A 22725-nucleotide genomic window follows, 5' to 3' on the forward strand; every position below is an offset into this window, starting at 1 on the left:
TCTCCGACAAAACATAGGTTTCATTTGCTAGTCTCTAACAAATATCACATTTACACTATCTGTAACACAGGGCATAATTAGATGTTTTAAGAGAAAGCATTAAAAACTAGGATTCTACAACCAGACATACTTGGGAACTATTTAGATAAGCAGAGCAGTCCCTGGTACCCAATGACTGTGATGTCAGTACTTTATCCATGCTTGATTGACTTCCCATTGGGTTATACCTAGTTATACTTTCAGGAACTCATGTATTAAAAACTACTCGTTGCTCTAGTAATTGGATTTTCACTAAATTGAAGCTTACAGAATGGATAAGGCCATATTTCATGGCAGTCTACTTGAATCCATGGAAATAATTTATTTGAAACTCTGGAGCCAAGAATATTGCTGTGATCCTGCAGCTAAGAGGCACTGCTGTGACTACCCTCACCTCCAAATATGGCTTTCATGAATGGCACCAAGTTTGAAGTGCAAAACCCGTTTGATGCCACCATGCCTGTCTACCATAATGTCAGATTTTATACTAGCGAGCAGATCATAGGGTTTTCTGATGTGGGACTACCTACTTATTACTTTCATTTACATCACCACCCCAGGAGGTTCACTCCTGCTGAGCAGTGGGTCTGTGGAACTCACCCTGTATCCCTCAATTCCTCTGTCTCCTGGTCCAGTCCACACACTTGATGTCAGTCACCAGAGGCATCTGTTTCCAAAAGCCTTGGTTTATCACTTGTGCTTCCCAAGACTTGGCAATTCCAGGAATTTCTGACACCAGTGGATGACTTGTACAGAATTTTAAACTTAGGAATCCCTCAGTAAGTGTAAGTTTTTTGTCACATTATCTGGGGACCTTTCTTTACTGTACTGCCTGCAGACAATGGATCTAATATCACTTCAGGTTTCACCCCCAGTTGAGATTCAAGATGGCCTTATTTCCTCCTCCTCCTTGTGGGGTATAAATGTGTGTTTTCAGGAGTAGTCAGTCAGAACAAAACAAACTGGTAAGTGGATAGTGCAAGTGACACAAAGCTGCCTACTTATTGCCACACTTTCCTAGAGATTTATTGTAACACAACACATACAAGCCACCTTTATCCTAGCTTGATCATCTTCTCTTCTGTGAGTGGTTTATAATGTTATTTAAATAAATGCAATTATGGCGCTATCATTGTCCCTCCCCCTCTTCATACATTAGCCATCTGTGTACTCCTTGCCCATAGTCAGAAGAAACTTTTTTGTTGGCCGTATGTGGTGAATTCACTCAGCCAGCTCCTAGGCTTCAAATCCCATGTACCTCTTCCTCATGATGGAGGTTGGGACATTCTAGAACCTGCATTGCCACTGGTGTAGAACATTTTATATTCATTCATTTTTTTCTCACTGCTGTACAGTGTTTACTGATTGTGTGTATGCATCATTGTCCTATGGTCCACTTATAAGTTAAGCGAACCAGGCAACTGGCCTCCTGTCCAGTTTGCTTCTTGGAAGATAGCAGAGGCAGTCTTTGTTTGTCGTTGGGATTTGGGGCTTGTTTTTGATATTTTCCACTAACAAGCTGCACAAAGTGATTAACACTATGCCAAATGCCCCGTCCTAGACAGAAATTTGCATATATGGTTATAAACAGTTAAGCATAGGTGTGCAGGAGGCATGGGCGATGGCTATATTGGCTTCTTAGTCAGTCCACAGCCCGCATAACACACCATCCAAATCAGGCCTGCATTCCATGACCATGCTAAACACCATAAACCACCTGGAACAAAGATGATAGAATGTTCTAGATCTCTTTTATCTTCGGCTGTTATTGCTGGTGGAATGGGTGCAGCACTGGTGCGACCTCATATCCATGAAGAAGCAGAACTCTACTGTTAAAGGAGAAATCAGGCAGGGTTTGAGTTCACCAAACCAGCCCAGCTTTCGTAAGTCACACCTTGTCTGTGCAGTTGTTGAACTACGTGAATCACGAGCTGCTTAAAATCAATACTTGGGCTGTGAGTGGGTCCAGAGATTTTAAAAATGGATTCTTTCCATGACGTGTGAATCGATGGATTTTTGTGATTAATAATATACTGAATGCCAACGGCTCTGGCCTTGGACATGTACAAATCTGTGTGCCTCGGGTGTGTGTATTTCTGAATCACAGCAAAGAGGAACAAAGAAATCACAAGAATCAAGTAACCAAGAGGCACTTAACATTGCCGTCTCAGTAGCAGGATAGGATAGGCACAAACCTAAGCCCTGAAGTTTCAGAGTTAGTGAACTATGTGAAATCATTGGGGCTTTGGCAAACACCCAGACAATATCTTCATCCAAACTATTACAGTAATTTTACTTATCACACGAATTGCAGACAGCTAAATGAGATAAATATGAGAACAAAAACAAAAACCTTGCTACTGTGGCTAGTAATCCAAGTTCAAAGAATTGACTTTTTTTTTTTTTTTTTGCATTAGATTTGAGAATTAATTTCACCCAGAGCAATGGCCCTTATTAGTGTGCCACTGTCGGTTCAAATGTGACACAGTACAGGGTTTACTAGATTGCCCACCCCAATCAAACCTACCATCAATCTAAAATTGTGGCTTTATTTAGAAATATGTAGCATGAATAATAAAAACCCACAGACAGATATTGGGTTCAACATGAAGATCAGGAAAGCAGAGCAGCCAGACACTAGAGAGTTTCCACCTCTACCAATGCTCAGAGTGTCCTCTGATTACATCTCCAGAATACACTGCTCCTCACCAAATCTCAGCCTGCTCCTGAGACTGCACTGAACTTCTTATATTCTCTCTACTGCTGAGGTTAAAGGCATGAGTTCTGTTACTCTTTTAGACTCATTCACTCTCATGTAACCCTGGGTGGCCTTCAACTCACAGAGATCCATTTGCCTCTGTCTCCTGGGACCTAGGATTAAAGTGTATGCTACCACAGCCTGGCCTCTATGGCTGTGGCTAGCTTTGCATTCTGATCTCTAGGCAAGCATTATTTTATCATAAACAATACATCACTATAAAAATAAGTCTTGCATGGGTATTATAATTAGTATGGGTATTATAATTAGGTTGTCACCATCAGTATGTGTTAGGCCCTGATCCTGTGGCTAGTGACCTTACAAGAAGAGGGAATTTTGTTCCAAACACAGAAGCCCTTGTGATGTCTAAGGATTGCTGTAAGCACAAGGCAAGGAATACCAAACAACTTTCCCTACCAAAGGCTGAGATAGAGGCCTAGACAGAGTCCTCCCATTTCTAAAGGAGCTACCCAGTACTGCCCTGATTTAAGACACCCAGCCTCCATATCTGAAATAGCAAATTTATTTTGTTAAAAATCACAATTCGTAATACAGCCCTAGCAAACTACAGCATTCTCTATTCTAATTAAGAAGCCAAACATGTTTGGAGCCACTATGCATTTAGCCAAAGTGACTTTGTTTTGGTATTATGTGAAAAAAAAAAAGTATAGCTCTTAGTATAGTGCTTATAAGTATTTTAAGATTTACAGGCTCTCTAAAATTAAGATATGTAACTAAATTACATATTGGTGTTTGTTATGATAAAGCATGAGGAGGACCTTGCATGGGGAATCTTGGTGGATTCTGTGGCAGGTGAGGGTGACTTAGATGGAGGACAAATATGCCCGGCAGACAGAGCTCAGTGAGAAGTTTTATTAGAAAGGAGAGGGATGGGGAAGGAAAGAGAAAAGAGGTAAAGAAACACAGAGACAGAGAGGACAGAAGAGAAGAGGGAGACAGGAAAAGTCCTGTTTGCCCCATCGGGACAGCAGGAAGAGCGTGTATGTGGGTGGGGGGGTCTTTATTTTAAAGGGGTTCTTTGCACCTGCTTGTAGACTATGTTATCATGGAACCCTGGCCTCACCAGGGCACTGCCTGAGTGCATTCTGCCAAGTGACAGGGCCAGGTCACCATGATGCCTGAATCGTTACAGTGTTAGCATAGCAAGAATGAAAGCAAACCACAAAAATACATTAGTTAAATACAGAGAAAGTTCCTTTCTGGCTTCATGATCTCGAGGGACTGCCCATGGGACACAACCAGAGTCTGTGACACAGTCAGGAAGGCAGGTACCCTGCATATCTACATGAGAAATGGAAAATTGCACTTAGCATGAAACATAAAGATGATGATGAGCGTTAAACAGCTCTCCCAAAGTTAGTAAAATATTTTACCTTTGCACAGTGAGATTTGTGTCACGCTGTAGCAGACATGAATGCCAAATCAAGGTAACTATTGACGACAGCCATATCCAAGGTTGTCTAGACGGACAATCTATTCAACACCATGAAATCCCCACTTGTTTCGGGTTTCATTTGAGTTTTGCTTTTGCTGAACAAAGATATGACCTCACATTCCCTAGCAATTTGTTTATAATGGTGGTGACAATGTAACACTCTCCAGTGTGTCACATGACATAAGAATATAAATGCAAACATATGAAAAAATCAAAACAAAACAAAAAAAAAAAAAAACCCAAAAGCCCTTCAGGTGGTTGTTAATTTTTGGTGCTGTGTAATTAAACTAGTTTTTTTAAATGTTATCTTTTGCCAGTATCTAATTAGCAGAGCCATCTGCTGAAAGAGCAGTGGCCCATCTGGCTGGAATGTTGTTCTCTTCATTGTTATGAAAAGCATCCGCCACTGCTAGTCCCCATCTAATTAACTCCTCTTGCTGTGGAATGTGATAATACACAGCTTTGTTTATACACTTCTGAGAACTGTGGATTTATATGCATGTATCAAGTACATAAAAAGAGCCAATCCTTTTTCTCTCCAACATCTGACTTACTCTTGAGATGACAGCTTCATATGTCATGACTAGAGAACATCCCCCTGCAGAATGGTGAGGCATGCACTGTATACCGGGAAACAATTGGAAGTTCCCATACATCCTTGGGTCTCTGTAGTTCTCAAAGCAGTATTCTGTTTGTTCTGTATGCCTCTATATAGATGTGACGGTAGCACTATGACTTGCCAGATGTTGAGAATGCCCGAATTTTTCACTGGACCTAAAGTACAGCACCATCAAGCTACTGTGCCAGGAAGGGTACATGTTCGCTGTGTGATCTGACTGACCACACAGGGAATACTTTTTCAAATTTTGAAATGCTTTTATTTCAAGATATTGAAAACAATACTTTTATTTCAAATTAATATTTGATGTATGTAAATATTCTCTATCTTCTTCCATCAAATGTCTAACAATGTATTACACTTAGTAGATATTTAGTAAATATAAATGAAAAAAAAGGCTTCATGTTAAAACTATGGCAAAACTTTTAAAACCCATTTAATATAGCAATATATTTATGTGCCCTTATAGAAAAATTGACTACATGTATGAATCCTTATTCTTTATAAATGTAGATTTATTTGTCTACAAAATTGTTGATTCACTGAGGATTAAGGTAACCACTATTATTTTTTTGTATTTGTTTCTGACATGTTTACTTAACTTTAAATGTTGAATAATAGAATATTCATGTTTCTTTCCCCTCCTGCAGTAGAAAAGACAAGGAGTAACAAAAAAAGTAAAGATTCGATTTTTAAAAATTGAGGTCGTAAGACTGAGTTTGTACTGAGATTGGAAATGTACAGCGCTTTTGTGTTTGTTTTGTCTGCCAGAAAAATAGATTTGAGTGGGTAGAAAAGTAGCTAGAATGAATGTGAAGACCAGTATATAGAATACTTCCTAAGTCAATTGTGGGTTTTACTCCAAAATAATGATACATGTACAAATAACCTGTTTCGGTGAGACTAGATACAAAGTTTGAGTCAGAAGCCTTTCATCGACAAAGAGGGTTCTGTACACAAAGGGCGTTATAGAGGAGCTCAAAAGAAAGCTGAGCCTGAACAAAAGAGTAGAAACCTTGAAAAGTCCAAACTAATGCAAGATAATTCCATTAACCCCCATGGTTTTTTTCTTGTGGAAACATGTTTTCATAGATGCCAGAAGAACCACAAGGCAAAGTCTAGCTTGGTGAATGAGAAGGAAAATGCTGTTAGATTAATCCAGAGCTCTTAATTCTCACGTAAATCTAGAAAGGTCTCTTTTTTCCAACATCATTTCTCACACAGCTCTACAATACCTAGCAATGTTTCCCCTCTATCTTCTCTTGGTAAAATCCCACCATTACTATATAATTTCCTTCTCCCTCTATTCGTGAATGATGCGATTTTAAGTTAATTCTGGATTTGAATATGGTTGCCGTGTTAGTATGCGGAGATGAAATGTCTCCAGAATTCACTCCTCTACTTCAAATAAGAGAAACGTTAGATGTGGGCTGCTTTCCTGCTCATCTAATAAACCTATGTGAGCAATTGCTGTTCTTAGGTGTTCTGGAAAAAGTAATAAAATACTTATGAAAACTCGTTCTCTTTTTTTTTTTTTTTTTCTATTTCTTTTCACTCCTGGTCCTTGGCCAATATTTATCTTAAGGATGTGAAGGCTACTTGGGCACCAGGTGGAATTGGGAAGCTGTTTGTTTACTGGCAGCAGCAGTGAGGTCTAACAACATTGATGGCATTTGATTAATATTCTCCCTTAATTCTGGGGCTCACCCTGATACCCAGACCTTGTATGCTTACTCAGGAGACTGTGAATACTTTACTATTTTTTCTTAGCATTACTGGGCATCACATCTCAGTCTCCCACTTGGTGGGCAACAGCCCCATTCTCAGCTGTGTTTTATAGACCCACTATGTCACCCAGGCTGAGCATACCTCCTCTACAGCCCAGATAGACTTGAAACTCATGATCTTTCCTGTTTAATGTATATCAGCATTTAAGTCTTGTCTCTGGTATGCACATGCATCAGATGTATGCAGGGGTACATATGTGTGTATATACATATATAGGAACGTATGTGCGTGCATGCGTTCATGCGTGTGTGTGTGTAGTCAACCTTGGCCCTCATTTCTCTGGTGCTGCCTACTTTGGTGGGTCATGGATCTTTTACAGCATGGGCCCTCACTTGTCTGAAGCTCACTGATGAGGCTAGACCATCTGCGGAGCAAGCTCTAAGGTCCTTCCTGCCCCACTTTGTCAGATCTGGGCTTCTTATGCATCTTTTGAAATGGTACTGAAGCTCAGATCCTCACAACTTCATACAAAGCACTTTACTAACATAGCCATCACTGTTCCCCAATATTTAATTTTTAACAATATCACCAAGTCAACAAGAGCCATTGAGAGCACCTCCCCCGCTGAAGTGTTCCATTGTACAGGTGTGCTCATCCCTGCATGACTGTAAGCTTAAATTTGTAAGGGGTTCTTTGTTGCTGGAGGAATGTGTCAGTGGACCAATTCTGTTTTACATTCAAATAAGAGCAAAGATGCAACAGGGAGACATTTTTTATAACCAGATGTAGGAAAGGAACATACAAAGGTCAGACAAGGTTCACAGTGAAGGTGTTTTCATTCTTTGAATCTGCATGTCACAGCTCTGTGTGTGAAGCACTTGCCTGTGTGTCTTCACCAATTGTAGAAATACTTGACATCCTGGATGGAATGGATTAACTTTACCTTCCCTGTCCCCACCCAACATTGACCCAGGAAAGGGTCACAGAATCAACAGGTCCTCTTACTGGAGATCGGTACTGACCGAATTCTCTATGCCACACAATCATAAACAGACATGACATTGTCCCTGTGGGAGGGACACCAGGGTGGGTCTCTGTGGGTAACATTCTCATGGTCTTGTGTTTGTCAAGAGGGGTAAGCTGCCTGGCACACAGTTCCTATGACACTCCCTGTTATGCAGCAGTGTTTGGCAACCGCGGCCTGATTGTGTATTCTCCTACATTTTGAAGAACTGCGAAACAACTCTACCTGTACACAGGGGGTAGAGGCGGTATTTTCCTGCATATTAGTTTACTTTGCTTTATATTGAGTTTAGTTTAGTTTATTATTTGACATTTTTTTCTGACATTTTGCTTTTCACATGTTTTCCTAATAATAATTTCACTAGTCCATAACTCTGAATCTTCAGAAATCTAATTTTAGTAGTTAGAAAAAAAATTTACAGCAAGAAGCTATATATATATATATATATATACATACATACATATATATATATATATATATGAAAAATACTTTCCATGTAAAAGTCTACACACCACAAAGTAGTAGAAAAGAACAATACTCCCATGCTTTAACTGGAGTTATTGACATGCAAGCATAGCTTGTGAATCACCACGGTTTGTGAAACAGGCACTCTTGTCTTAAGTACCGCAGGTTCTCTTTGTGACTAGATGTGCTAACACATTTGTCAACTTGATTATCATGGGTTAGGCTTGAAAAGTTTAAGGAGTATTAAATATCATGGCTCTAAATAAAGGTAGTAGCCGTGTGTAGTTGGGAAATAGTCACAGTGCTTTGTGCCTGAACCAATCATCCCCTGGCTGTCATGTATGTGTGTATTGTTATAGCTATAATATGCAGAGTAATCCTTGGCATTATCCATGAGTGTTGATGGATGACACATGTGGGTTTGAATGATTCAGCTCTCCTAAGCTGGCTGCTTAGCCTGGTTGTTTTCCTCTAATAACCAGTCTTGTTTTCCAGTAACTGCATCTGAACGTCCTGCTGTTTTGACTATGAAGCAGATTGTAAGGGACAAGCCTTTCTAGTGTCTTAACTTTAAGGATAAATGTAAGCCCATGAGTTGACATCCTGTATTTGGTGTTAATTCTACACCACTGTGAAGGTGTTGGTACACAGATGCACCAGTGATCTGATCTAGCCACCAGGACCTTCCTATTGTCCCTTTTTCCTCAAGCCCTAAAGGTTTATGTTTGTTCTCTTTGCAGGCTGTGGAGTGGGATTGTGATGAAACTACCAAGAAGGCCTGTTACAGCAAGGGCAAATCAAAGGTAAGGAGAACATGGGGTACAGGTGCCCTACCCCACCCTGGGAACTGTGTATAAAACATTAGATTCCTGCTAGGAGGGTTCCCTGCAAGGTGAGATGCATGCGAAAAATAAACTCTCCATGTTTTAACATTCAATGAGAATTAGTCACAGCAAACAGTCATCTTACACAGGGTCAGAAAGTAAACTAAGCTAATTAGTACTTTGAGTCCTTTATACGATTCAAAATAAACTATCTATGATATGGTTAGAAAAATATAGGAAATAATTTTAAAATAGTATTTAATTTGACTGTTGTATATTACGAAGTTACCTATAGACAGTAGTTCAGTGGTTGTATTATCTTGTGTTTTGCAGTGCCAGAGATGCAACCCAGGGCCTTGTACATGCTAAATAAATATTCACCACTTGCCCAATAAAATCACTGCATCAGAATTACATGAGATGTACTCTTGATGGTCTTAGCATGTCCTTGTGATTTGTTCTATCTCTGTCAGTGATGAAATCTATACTCCCAGTGTCTCCCAAAAAGAGCAGTGATATTTGGGGATGGAGGCACATGATGGTTGAGGATGGGGGTGTATGCTAGTGCTCCCACACAGGCCTTTCACAAACATGGGATTGGCAACACACACAGGACTTTATCTCTCCAGGAACTCTGTTTGTCTTTAGGACATGTGTCCTTTGTTACCTGAAGAAATTCTCTTGCAGGTGCCCCACCATGCAATGAGCATTGCCAAAGTCTGCATGTCAGCAAGGCACACACACTGGCAGAAAGAGGAGCGTGAGACTTTTCCAGTGCTGGCTGCACTTTGGTCCCTGGGGAAATGCTGGTACATGCAGAGGGGTGGAGGAGGCTAGCTGGGCAGTGCTGGCCTCTGGGCCAAGAGCATGTGGGACCATACAGCAAATGGAGTGAGCAGTAGCAAGTGGCCCTCATCCATGTGTTGATAACGACTATGATGGTTTGTCTTTTCCATGGGCTCTAGAGCTCCCTGCCCCTTAGGAGAATGGTTCTGAGAATTGGGTGATGATGCAGATCTCAGAAGTATAGAAGGAAAGAGGTGGCAATAAATCACTAACTTAGTTAAGGTGACACTCATGAATACAGAAAGGAAGGGAGGGCTGGGAGAAAGAGTTAGAAAAAGGAGGAAGAGAAGAAGGAGGAGGGAGTAATGAAAGAATGAATGAATTGATAGACATAGTTTACCAAAAGATATTTAATCAAAAGATATTTAATACCTCTGAGCTAAATCATTAAAAGTTTACCATACTATACTAGCAGTTCCAGGTTGCAAAAAAAAAACAGAATGCAGACTGTTGTATGCTGTGTATAATGGTATAAATTTAAAAAAAAAATATCAGAAAACTCTCTAACTTGCTTGGTGAGTTCTGTAAACCATATAGCGAGGCTTGGAGACATGACATGTCTGTGGCCATTGTCCCCCTGTGATGTAGAGGCTCCATGTGTTGGAGGCATCCCAGAACTATTGCTTGTCTCTACCAGCCATGTATTCAGAGGACACACTGTTCTCTTGTGTGATTTTTTTTCCCCTGAGGAGTCATGAGTAAACATCCATTCACCTAGACAGAAAGCCATCAACGGATGGAAGAAATAATCCCACCCAAACTGCATTCGGTGAACCAGTAAATGTATTGAGGTTGCCTTCGAGAGCATGAGGGAGAGGTCACTTGCAAGGAGGAATCATGAGTAGCGAAGGTTACACAGGGTGGGGACAATGATAGTGAAATAGCAAGGCTCGCTCTCACTGGTGACACACTGGACTCTGTTCCGGGGCTTCCGCTTTAACACAGTGCTCAGCCTGGTGACAGTTCCTTCCAGACTGGCTGGTAGTCTTTCTCCTCCATTGGGCCATGGCCCTCTCCTTCCCTCCCCTTCCCTGCGAGTTGTAGTTGCACTGTTAAGCAGATACCCTACAATGGAGTGTGTTGACACTTGACGCAGAGTCTATCTATAAATTTGGTTTTTGTTTTAGATTTTGCTAACCTCAGTCCTGACAGCATCCCCCTAATACTGTCCTCTTAGCATGGCCACTGTTCCCAGAATGCCTTGCTCAGCTCCTGGGGCACAGCTGATGTATTCGGGCCCTCATTCCATCAGTTATCCATCTTGGAATGCTCCTGTAACCATCTGTCTTTGCCCTGTCATGCTGTGATAATTATCCAGCCCTGGACCCCGAGCTGTGCCAAGGGTTTCTGTATGGCTATAGTGCCCTCCTGAAGTCCTTTGGCACACAGGATGGAGGTCGGCAGTGTTGTATGAATGAATGAACACACTAAGTCACTCCAGTGGATCTGATCAGTTGATCATCCTCACTACTTTTGATGGTAGGAGCAGGATGGTTTTTTTAAGGGGACTTTTTTTTACACAGTAGGTTTAGCATCTTATCTGCCTTTGCCCACCATGGCATGGCAACCAAAAATAACCAAATTTGCTCCAGATATTTCCAGAGAATCGGTGCTTTAATTTATCATAGGATATATGACAATTTTTACATTGTTCATTTTTTTCATTTTAATTTTTTTACATTGTTCATTAATTTAATTTACCAGGAAGTTAGTCACATATTTAATTTCCAGACTTTTAGAAAATGTTAATTCTATTCGCCTTGCTGGGCTTGCAGCTCTTTGTGGTCCTTATGAGTTAGAAGACCTGCTCAGCCATCCAGAGGTTTCTCTGTAGCACAGTCTACAAACCCTTAATCAAAGCATGCAGGTGCTTTTGTTTTCCCGGTGTATTATTACTACTAGGGAAATTTCTCAGCTGAACCTGTCAATCTACATCTCACCTCAAGCTGTGACCTTTGGTTAATTTTGTATTTAGAAATTAATTTAATAGAATAGTGTCATCCATGCCCAGTATGTAATATACCCCTGAACCAATGAAGGGGCAAACTGTCAATACGCTAAATTGAGTTTTTCTAATACAGAAATGGAAATGAGGAAACAAATGTCCTCACATTAAGTCATCCTTCTAAAGGTCATATAATTTGGGTTTGTAATGGACTAAGAATAATGGCAAATCTTGGTAATTACAAGTTATTTCTAACTTTGTGTGTAAGACCTTTAAGATTAATATATTAAAACAAATGAAGATAAATTTCAAACACCATATATTGTGTGCAAGATAAATCACATTTTATTTTAGATTGCATTAAGTATAATGATAAATTTACCTAGAGCTTTAAAAAGCAGTGTTCTGTTGAAATAGAATTTAGTTTACGGTGCTGCCCATTGAGTTTATCCCTGCCTATGATTCCAATTCCTGGAGAGGCTAAGTCTGGGGGCTCACTAGAGTTCCAGAGATTGGGGATAGTCTGGTGAGATCCTATCTCAAAAACAAAATAAGAGACCATGGTGGGCACTGGTGGGGTATGCCTTTAATCCCAGCACCTGGGAGGCAGAGGCAGGTGGATCTCTGTGAGTTGGAACTCACTACAGAGCTCTGTAGACAGTTCAGGACAGGGTCCAAAGCTACAGAGAATCCCTGTCTTGGAAAACAACAACAACAACAACAAAACAAAACAAAACAAACAAAAGAAGAGACCAGGCACTGCGCACAGTAGGAACTCATGTCTCATGTTTACAAAGTGAGTTGCTAGCTTCACTAACATGTTGGAATAGATAACACTGTAGCCCAGTCTAGGAAGTGAGAGCAGATGATGCCTTAGGCCTACTGCCCCCAACAGTTCTCTTTCCTTAGTTCCCATTTCCCTTTCTCCCCTCAAACGGGCACTGGCACGTTTACCATCCATCCAGTAGGGAACCAAGCCCAGCTCCTGAGACACATAAAAGAGAGAGAACAAGACAGCCTGTGAGAATAGGAGAAGGCACACCAAAGAGTGTTGAAAGCTGGCAGGCCCTGAATTCAGGGTTCAGACACCACAAAATCTCCAAGCTGACAGCTCCTAGAATCCAAATCAAGTAATGTTTCAATTTTACTAGAATCTAGTGTCTCTTTGGAGGAATGGATTCACACTTTCCTTAGTGGTCATGAATTTATGAGGAAATTCAAATACTTAATATAAATTTGCTTGTGCTGTAGTATTCTGAGAATGTGCACAGAATTACAAAGTCTTCCTTCTTGGTGCACTGAAAAGAACAATGCAAAAATGTGACATTTAAAAAATGAGAGCAATGCAGGCGTTTTGATTGAACTCAGCTCTTTCCTGCTGTCCCCAAATTTGTATGTTCTATGCAGTACAATGCATTTCACTGCCTCGCCATTAAGATGTGATTCATGGAATGAGATGACTGAGCTTACAGTAGGGGCTACTGCCTGCACCCACTTCTTGTCTAGTGAGAACATTCCTCAGCTAGCTGCAGAGCTCAGGATAATAAATGTGACAACTTTCCTCCTGGTGTTATTGGGTAAAGTGTAAGCATATCCTTTCGTGTGGTAGGGACATGAAATTTATAACCTAGGGAGTCAAGGCCACAAGAAGTTACCAAAACCTTTGAATAAGGCTTGCAAGGAAAGTAGGTGATGAGATTGAGGATCCCGAGTAAGGTCCTGATTTTAATTTACTTCTAGATGTTTCTGCCTACTATGGCTGAAAGACTGTAAGTATCTACATGCATTAAAGCCAGGGAAAGAATCCATTTTTATTGATCCATTACATTTCATTGTCTTTGAAATATGTGTTATTGAAATCAAACTCTAGAACACTTTAAATACATTTCACATAAATATTATTTTAGACACAAGTAGCTGATTGTCTCAGCATCTAACAAGAGCGCCCTTGTCTGTTATTGGTTCTTCTGTCTGGACTCAGGGCCTCCCCATGGTATTAAGGGAACCACACAAAGGAACCATAAGTCACTATTAAAGTAATGAAAGAGTAGCTTTGTTCTTTTATGGCATTCCATCATTTTCAAAATGTCCTTGTTCATAATCTCATTTCAGTATCTTTGACATAAAATTCCTAGAATTATTGTGCTACTTAGTGGGAGAATTTGGATTAGAACCTAAGGCTCTGTGTATTATTATTCATTCTGTGTCCTGTGGTCCCACTTCCTTGGCTGCCAAATTATGCTTATAAACTGGTCAACTCTAGTGACGAAGGAAAGAAAGACATGGCACCTTCTTCCTGGGAACCTGGTGCTGGAGGGCAGGAGCTTGACATTTTTACCTGTAATGTCGACATTTAGAATGGTTATGAGTTCAACAACTCACAGGGGATGCTCAAGAAGTACCTCTATGCTGCACAATTGCTTTAAGAACTCAGACCCTTCATCTTAGACAAGGCACCTTCTGCAGATTGTGCACACAGACACTGTGTGTATGTGTGATTTTTCATAATTAAAAGTGTTTTCTTTGCATTATTTCCTAAATAACACAAGATCTGTTTGCAGAGCATTTGCATTCTATAGGTACTAAAAATAATCTGCAGATAATTAAAAACATATAGTATAATATGTTCAGCTTAGAGGCTAATTCTACTTACTTCTGTATGGTATGGGAGATTTGAGAATCCTTATATTTTGTTAGCTAAGAAGAGTCAGAGAACCATGGGAGATGATTCTGTATGGCATCATCAACATGTAAAACATTCTCATCTGTATATATGCACAATTATAGATATACAAATAAGTATTAGTCCTCCTCATCACCTTAGGTGTACATAAAGGTAATATTATCATTAAAAGGAAGACATAGTTTTTTTACCAGGAGCACTCTGGGTAACAACCTCCCAATTTTTTTTCTCACCTCCTTGAAATTGATGAGTAGTCCATGTGTTGCTAAGAAATACCAGCGGGTCATATCTTTACAAAGCTATACATTTTTAGATTAAACAGAACATGTTTGATAGGGGAGGAGAAAATGATGAATTGTTGTAAGTCAAAACCAGGTAAATGAAAGAAAAGGCCCTAAAACGCAGCACATTTTCTTTCTTGGAGGCTGGAGGATATGTCCATAACAACAAATAGGTATTGTTCGTTTGCCACCAGGAAGTCTTTTCTGCAACTTGGTCTTGTTTCTCAGCTATCAGTTGAAACTGGATCTTCTGGAAGTTAAGGACCAGCTGACCCACCTGTGGGCCACAGGCACATATGGGCCATTTTCATGTTGAAGTGGAATTATCCCAACATAGAGAGAGGACTGTTGTTATCAACCACATAGCCGCTGGCTTTCAGGGGCTTCAGAAATGTGCCCAATGATGGTTGGAGAATCAGAATTCAATTAAGTCATCTTCATCTGTTTTCACAGTACAGAAATGGAGCAGAGGGGCCAAGTGGATGAAGTATAGAAATCATAGACATTTCAATATTCTTATTTGTAAGAGAAACAGTTACAAGAACTCCTGAGGTGTCTTCTACGTACACATTTGCCGTATTTCAAACTGGTGATCCTAAAGCATTATTTTGAGCAAGTCCAAGTAACCTATAAAAAAAAACCCTGAGTTTGCTACTGGCATTAACATCAAGAATCTATGACTTAGCATCATTGTCACAGGACCAACTGTGAGCGCCCTAGCATTCCAGCCAACTTGTCCATTTTTAAATTCAACTCTCTAATCCTGGGACACGTCTTAGGCTCCAAGTTAAGCATCTCTGTCATGTTCCTTCCACTTTTATTTTTTCGTTTTATTTTGTTTGAACTTGTCCCAGCCTTTCTTTAAGAAAATGAGGTGTCTTAAGGATACGTTTTTCACACCTAATTCTTTTCGAAACAGAAGGTGGCAATTTGTGAACCAAAGAGGAGAGAATCCCTGAGGGAGGCACACATGAAGGGCAGGAGCTGAGCTCAGCCACAGCTGAACTGGGGTCCTAAAGTGAGGAAGACATGCAGTGATCCCCTCTGGGTTTCATGTTTGAAGGACCTGTGACTGAGCTCAGCTTGATTTGGTCCAAATGATGACCAGCCGGCCTTCTTCATTGACCTTTTTCTACTCCAAGAGGATGGAAGTCCATATGACTGGGCTCTCCTAGAACATTTTCTACTACCTTCAACAGGCTCCACTCATCACAAGGCCTTTGAGGTTTCTAAGGGCTACGTCCGTCTTCCAATCTTGTCAGAAAGATGATGCACTGGCCTCCTCAGTCCTACCCATGATTCCCTCCTTTCCAAGACTCAGTTGGGGGAACCGGCAAGGCCTAGGGAATTCTTATGAAGTCCTAACTATCAGGGCATGCTCCTTTACGTACCCCTCCCTCTGAAACCATGCTCTGCACTCCCTCGTTTTCCTTCCTTTGATTGAAGAGCCACTTGAGTTTTCTGGGCCTCTCTACACATTTCTATATCACACATCCCTGCAGACATGCTGCTTCCCCTTCAGGCCTGTGACATGCCTTCAGGAAGGTGGCAGCCTCCTCTCTTACTGACAGTGTGTTTTTATTCCGGAGAGGGGGGGTTGCATAAACACTGCTTGTTATCTCTGTTGCTGCCTTTTCTTTCATAATTGACTGCAATGCATACTTTGTTCTCGCCAGGTCTGTGGGAATCAACAGAGGATCAGGTCTCCTCCTCATCTGGCACAATCTCTCTTGGCTTGTTCTTTACAGCAGAGCAGTTTCCTCTAGGGACACTCACTTCTTGGGGTGGCCTCTTGATTCAAGAAGAAAATTTCTTTTACATCTTACATGGTTCTTGAAAGAATCCAGAAGGCAGCACTCTGTCCTCTACACTGTTTGTGATTCTCCATCCCAGACTTTATTACAGGGTCATTACCATGACAGTGTGTACATTAATTCCAACAAGGATACTACTTATAGACAGGCCATGGTTTCCTGTGTTAGTCCTTACTTTGGTCCTATTGTTGCAGACTCCTGAGTTTCTATGTCCTGGCCCCTTCACCCCAGGATGCTTATTTGAAGACTTTGGCACTGGCTGGTCTTGGCTCCATGGAACTCTCCCGACCTATTCCATTAGTGAACAAAACAAGCTTTGCTCCTCCAACTGTTCTCCCTTTCTCAGTGCCCAAGTAGCTACAACAATTCATACTTATTTTCCAAATTTTCTGCTAACTTGGATCTTCCTATTGTTATTTTCTCAGCAAGTCATGATGCCTCATTTTCATTGTTAGCAATAGAGCAAAGAGAATCCTGTATGCTTGATAGACCACTTCTCTTACAGAGCAAATTCATGGTGACTGAACAATTTACATTGTATGAGCCAGGCTATGCAGCTGATTGGATGATGCAAACTCACACTATTACTGACAGTGAATTTCATGTGAAGACAAAGTAGCATTGCTATACAATTGTGTCTATTTTATCTACGTGATTCAAATCACCACAGCAACCTGGTACTCTATGGGGAGTGCACCATGGCTTTCAGGCATTGTTTTAGTGCCATGGGGGAGATGCTGCTGATGTATCACATTACACCTTTGCCCTGTTACAGACACCACAGTCTAGGCATTGGGGGAAAGAGCTCAGTTATAGAGGCCTCTGTCACTCCTACACTCTTTGTCCCTTCCTTCTTGGGTAGTTACATGACCACATACATGAGGACAACTCACATTCAGAGTACAATACACCTTAATGCCCTGGGCTGTATGGCATGTTTCTGGCACCACAGTGTATGTTACATCTCCTGTGGAATTGCCACCTTCCCTAGGTGCCATGCCCAGGCATCCTCCATTTCCCTGGCCTGCCTGGTTCTTGTCCTTCTTTACTTAATGCCATCCTGCATGCATCCCACATGCATCTTTACCTAGTAACCCCAAGAAACCGCATTCTTCCATTAAACTTCATCTCCAGGAAATCTTCCTACAGCCTTGTCTGCCTTCCCTATTAGAGAAGTAGATACTGTTTCCTCATTACATCATATGAACATCTATGCAGTAATGTTATCATTAGAGCACGTGGACATCTATGCCGAATGTTGTCATTACATCATGTGAACATCTATGCAGTAATGTTATGATTATAGCACATGAACATATATGCAGTACATGTTATTATTACAGAACGTGGATATCTATGCAGTAATGCTATGGTCCTGGTCTTTCCTGTTTAAAGCAATAACTTCTAGTAAAAAAGGTTTAAAGTCAGTGAGTGAGTGCATAGTGAAGGGTCTGTCACATAACCCTGCTTATTGATAGCCCCATCTTATATTCTCTACTTGAAACAATATTCTGTCTTATTCCCTTGTTCCTCAAATTCTGTTAGGATACCACTTGTTCAAACGTCCGTCACCGATGCCAGGCTGTGATGATCTAGCTAGGAAAGCTCTGAACTAAAGACATATGCCCCTGTGGGTCATTCCTCAGCCCGGTGTTCTGAGCAACACCTCCTTGCTATTCATATGTTTACTTGTAAAGAAGTTGAAAGTGTTCATGAATTTTGCTACATAGTGTAATTTTAATATATATTAATTATACAAAAATGGGTTTCATTATACTACTTTCATGCACAAATATAACACAATTTGATTAGTTTGAGCACATAGCAATTACCTTGTTCCAATTTGTAATTTCCACATGCAACCATCTTAGTGAGAAAATTTTACAATTACATGTTTAATAAAGGCCTGTGTTTTTTCTTTTCTTTTAAAAATTATTTCTTTTATTTTTTTGGAAATTATAAACATATCATTTCTCCTTCCCTTTGCTCCCTCCAAACCCTCACACTCACCCTATCTTTCAAATTTATTACCAGTTTTTATTAACTCATTTACATATATGCATTTGTGTCTCTATGTGAGCATATTCCTAAATACATAAACACCACCTGCTGAGTCCATGTATGTTCCTGGCATACATGTTTTCAGAACTGTCCATTTGGTATCAGACAACCAATTGTATGTTCTTTCTTTGGGAGACTATTTCTCCCTCTCTCTGTTGTCCTTGGTTCCATAAAGTCTTTGCATAGGGTTGAGCTTTCTAAGGAAGGCAGCTTGTGCTGTCATGAAAAGCATAAAATAGGTTGATTTTACATATTTTCCTATATTTACCCAATAAAACTTAAAAGTTTGTAGTACATTTCAAAATGAATTCATGTTTGTCAAAAGAAGACATCTTTGGAAGATATAATCTGATGCATACTTACCTTAATAAATACTGAGCGAGTTGCTGCCTTTAGTCAACCCTGGGGAAGGATTAATAGTTTTCTTTTTATACCCATACTCATCATTCCTCTTGCCTTCAGGACTCCTCAATGTGTTCCTTATGCTTTTGATTTTCAGGAGGAATGTCAGAACTATATCAGAGTGCTCTTAGTGGGCGGGGACCGACTATTCACCTGCGGGACCAATGCTTTCACACCTGTCTGTACCATCCGCTCGGTAGGTGTCCACACTGAACTTCAAACTTATGCCAGGAGGAGCAAAACATGATGCCTTCAAAGCCCCATGGAAATGTGTTCCTGTACACTAAGGCCAAGTACCATTTGCAACATTGCAGCATTGAGTAAATGCTTGACTTGTTAGCTTCTAATCAGTCATGACTGTCATGTATATGAAGAAACAGAAACTAATTGTATATTACATACTTAGGTATTCTTTGAAATTATTTCAGTCAGCATTTTATCAATAAATGGTCTAAAGCACTAATCATAAACACACACTTCTTTTTTATTTTTATTACGGTTGAAATATTAACAATTACTAGAATGCTATAAAATTACAATTCATATAGGAAGGAAATGTATATAAACTGGATAGTGGTATGCCAGACATAAAATCAGTAGACATATCCATAATCAAAGTAAAGGTTAAAAAAAAAAGTATAAGTTTCATCTAACAACTCCCACTGTAGAAGCATGGCAAGGTCATTAGACATGCATGCTATCTTCTTAATTCAGGATATTAATTTAATCTTCCTTGAAAAATATAACTAGGAAACACCATTATGTTAATTTATGGATAGTACAACTTATCTTAAAACCTTAACTTATCATCTAGGCTTACTGTTCATTATTTTAAAATTTATGTTCAGTTATTGGACATAAAGAGCAGGAGGAGGGTGATAAGTGGTGGCCACAGACAGGATCTATTTCCCATATGCAGCTGTCAACATGTGACCCCATTATAAATATGCCTTCCCCAACATCTGCAACATGTGGTTGTTACTGTGGGGGTAGTTTTATGAAGAGAAGACCCTGAGACATAAACACTTTATGTAACTTCTCTAGGACTATGTGTCCAGCATCAGAGGACAGAGTAAGCTTGCTATTCCTGCATAAACCATATTAACTATTTTTTTAAACTCAGTTAAGAGTCAAGAACCAAATTGTAATTGAGCCTTCTCAAAACACCAAAATACCAAACAAACAAATAACAACAGCTTTTCTCATGTTGTATTTTTTGGCAACCAACATTTAGCGAGCCATTCAGCATTCTCAAGACTAAAAAAGAGAAAATTTAAAAAAAATGTGTACTACATGGTACAGAATATTGATATATTCTTATCACTAGTATTCAATGCTAGTCCTTTTTTAAACTTTGTCAAACTAATACCATAAAGATGATTCCTTATGATTCACATATCTATAAATATTAATAAATATTAAAGTTGGATTATTCATTAAGCTGGAAAACAGTCAACACACATCCTACATCAAAGCCATGTATGTAATAATCTTGCAATCTTGCTTCATCTTGTATGACTGGCATGAAGTTCTGTAACTACAGGAATGGAATCTCTGGCCAAGATTGCAGAGAACTGTTTCCATAAAGTCAGAGTTAGAAATGCTTTTCTTATCTCACACAACCCAGAGTGTACCTGGGACACATTTGTCTAGCAGTAGCATAAGGAGGAAGACATGAGTATGCTCAATGGGATTTCTCAAGGATAACTGATTTACCTTTCATTTTTGTCAATAGTTAAGTAACCTGACTGAGATCCATGATCAGATCAGCGGCATGGCCCGCTGTCCCTACAGCCCCCAGCACAATTCTACAGCTCTACTCACAGCCAGTGGCGAGCTCTATGCTGCTACAGCCATGGACTTCCCAGGGCGGGATCCAGCCATTTACCGAAGTCTGGGCACTTTACCTCCCCTTCGAACTGCACAGTACAACTCCAAATGGCTCAACGGTAAGTCCTTTATTCACCCAGCCTCCCATTGACGTGTTTGTGTGGTACCTGCTGGTTGTTGCTTAAAAATACAGTCATGTTTTATAAAGAACAATATTTTCAACTTCAAGGTATAACATATTTAGGACTTATATTTAGAAGTATATTGTTTAGTACTAGGAGGAGGAGTGATATCCCTGACATCGTAAGCCATAATAATAGGTCTATATTGTTTGCTGATGCTGACAAGACCACTCATCAGTGTTAGGCTGTTTCTTCATATGTTGCTTTTTGGAATCTAGGAAATTGAATGCTATGTCACAGACACATGTAGTCTCATATGTATTCTTTCTTAATGTCTATTTAATATATTTTGACCAGAAAACAGTACTATTTCATGACATTTATAGACAGTATAAAGAACCCATTTGCCTACAAGTAACTCCAAATAAATTTGACAATTTTAAAACTGTCATCAGTGTATGTGTCTATCACATTGGGATAAGCATTTTCAGAATTTAATGCAATGCTTTGAGAGTCATATCACTTGAGATTCTGCCAAATACAACCTGACAAGTTGGTCATCAGAATAGCTCTGTTCAGCTCATGGATGCATAATCATTACTATAACCTCAGACTGACTTCCAGATGTGGTGGTACCCCCTAGAAGAAGTATCTATTTACTAAATGGCCAAGGAATGAAGAGAGGCAGCTGTACAGATGTGGGTTGTTGTATGAAAGTCCTGGATACTAGCAAAACCCATCTCTGTGTATGTGAATGTGGCCACACTCACAAGGATGGTGTCTAGCACACTGTAATTCATCACCCCATCATTTGCACAAAGGTGTAATCTTGACTTTGCTAAAATAGTACTTCTTTTTCTATTTCAAGATCTATGAAGATTTAGCGGCCTTTCTTCCATCATAAATTATATATGTAGATAAGATTATCTCTCCCTAGCTGGGTGGTGGTGATGCACACCTTTAATCCCAGCACTTGGGAGGCAGAGGCAGGCAGATCTCAATGAGTTCAAGGCCAGCCAGGACTGTTATGCAGCTAAAACACTATCTCAAAAATCTACCAAAAAAAAAAGAAAAGAAAAAAGAAAAAAAAGACTTCCCCTCCCTCTCATTAATGCTACTTGTGTGTTCAGATAATTCTTTTTTATGGGAAAGGCATTGTCTTCTTGAAGATTTAGTGTCATATATAGTCTCTGCCCATTAGTCCCTAGTAATTACTCCCCCATAAGTTATAAAACAAAAATAAAAGCATGCATTCTCAAATATTGCCCTGGGGATGTTGTCTCCTTTTGAAAACTATCGGCTTTTACTTAGGAATATCTAACATTCATCTGTCTGTGTGCATCTATATATCTATCACCTACCAGCTACCTATCCATCCGTCATCTGTCATCTGTCTGCCATTTATCTCTCCCAAGTAATTGCTGTATAATACTGTCAAGCCAAGCATCACAGCTTACCTTTAGAACATCCTCATAGGAAAGCTGTGCCACCAAAACTGTGACTCTAATAGCTTGACTGACTCTACTGCTTCTAAAAGGCACTGTGAATGACTTCCTGAACTGAAACAGTAACTGGACTTCCCTCATTGACGTCTCTTCTTTTGAACTCATTTCAAGTTAACCAACCTACTCCCCATAGACAGCCCCCTTTTGTCCCTGAAGCTTTTGTTGGAGTGTTTTAAAGTTGCTTTCCTATGTGTTGGCAATGTTCACTAGCTAAACAGTGTGTAGGGTGGAAAATCAGCTAACTTTTTTTCCTACTGGATAGCTGCTTTGATTTGAGTCTTTCTTCAAACATCACCTTCTCCATGTTATTTAAGAATTTCATT

At 39.9% G+C, this 22725-nt stretch overlaps 1 protein-coding gene across 1 annotated transcript in view; it reads left to right on the plus strand.

The window, feature by feature from the left end:
- Positions 1 to 22725, plus strand: part of Sema5a (semaphorin 5A) — a 415024-nt gene that overhangs the window by 267741 nt on the left and 124558 nt on the right. The window contains exons 6-8 of the mRNA XM_051182617.1: positions 8830 to 8892; positions 19043 to 19141; positions 20681 to 20894. Of these exons, the coding sequence (XP_051038574.1) occupies positions 8830 to 8892; positions 19043 to 19141; positions 20681 to 20894 (376 nt within the window). The remainder of the gene's footprint in view (positions 1 to 8829; positions 8893 to 19042; positions 19142 to 20680; positions 20895 to 22725) is intronic.

This window comes from Phodopus roborovskii, unplaced genomic scaffold (genome assembly GCF_943737965.1).
Source record: "Phodopus roborovskii unplaced genomic scaffold, PHOROB, whole genome shotgun sequence".
NCBI classification, from domain to species: domain Eukaryota; kingdom Metazoa; phylum Chordata; class Mammalia; order Rodentia; family Cricetidae; genus Phodopus; species Phodopus roborovskii.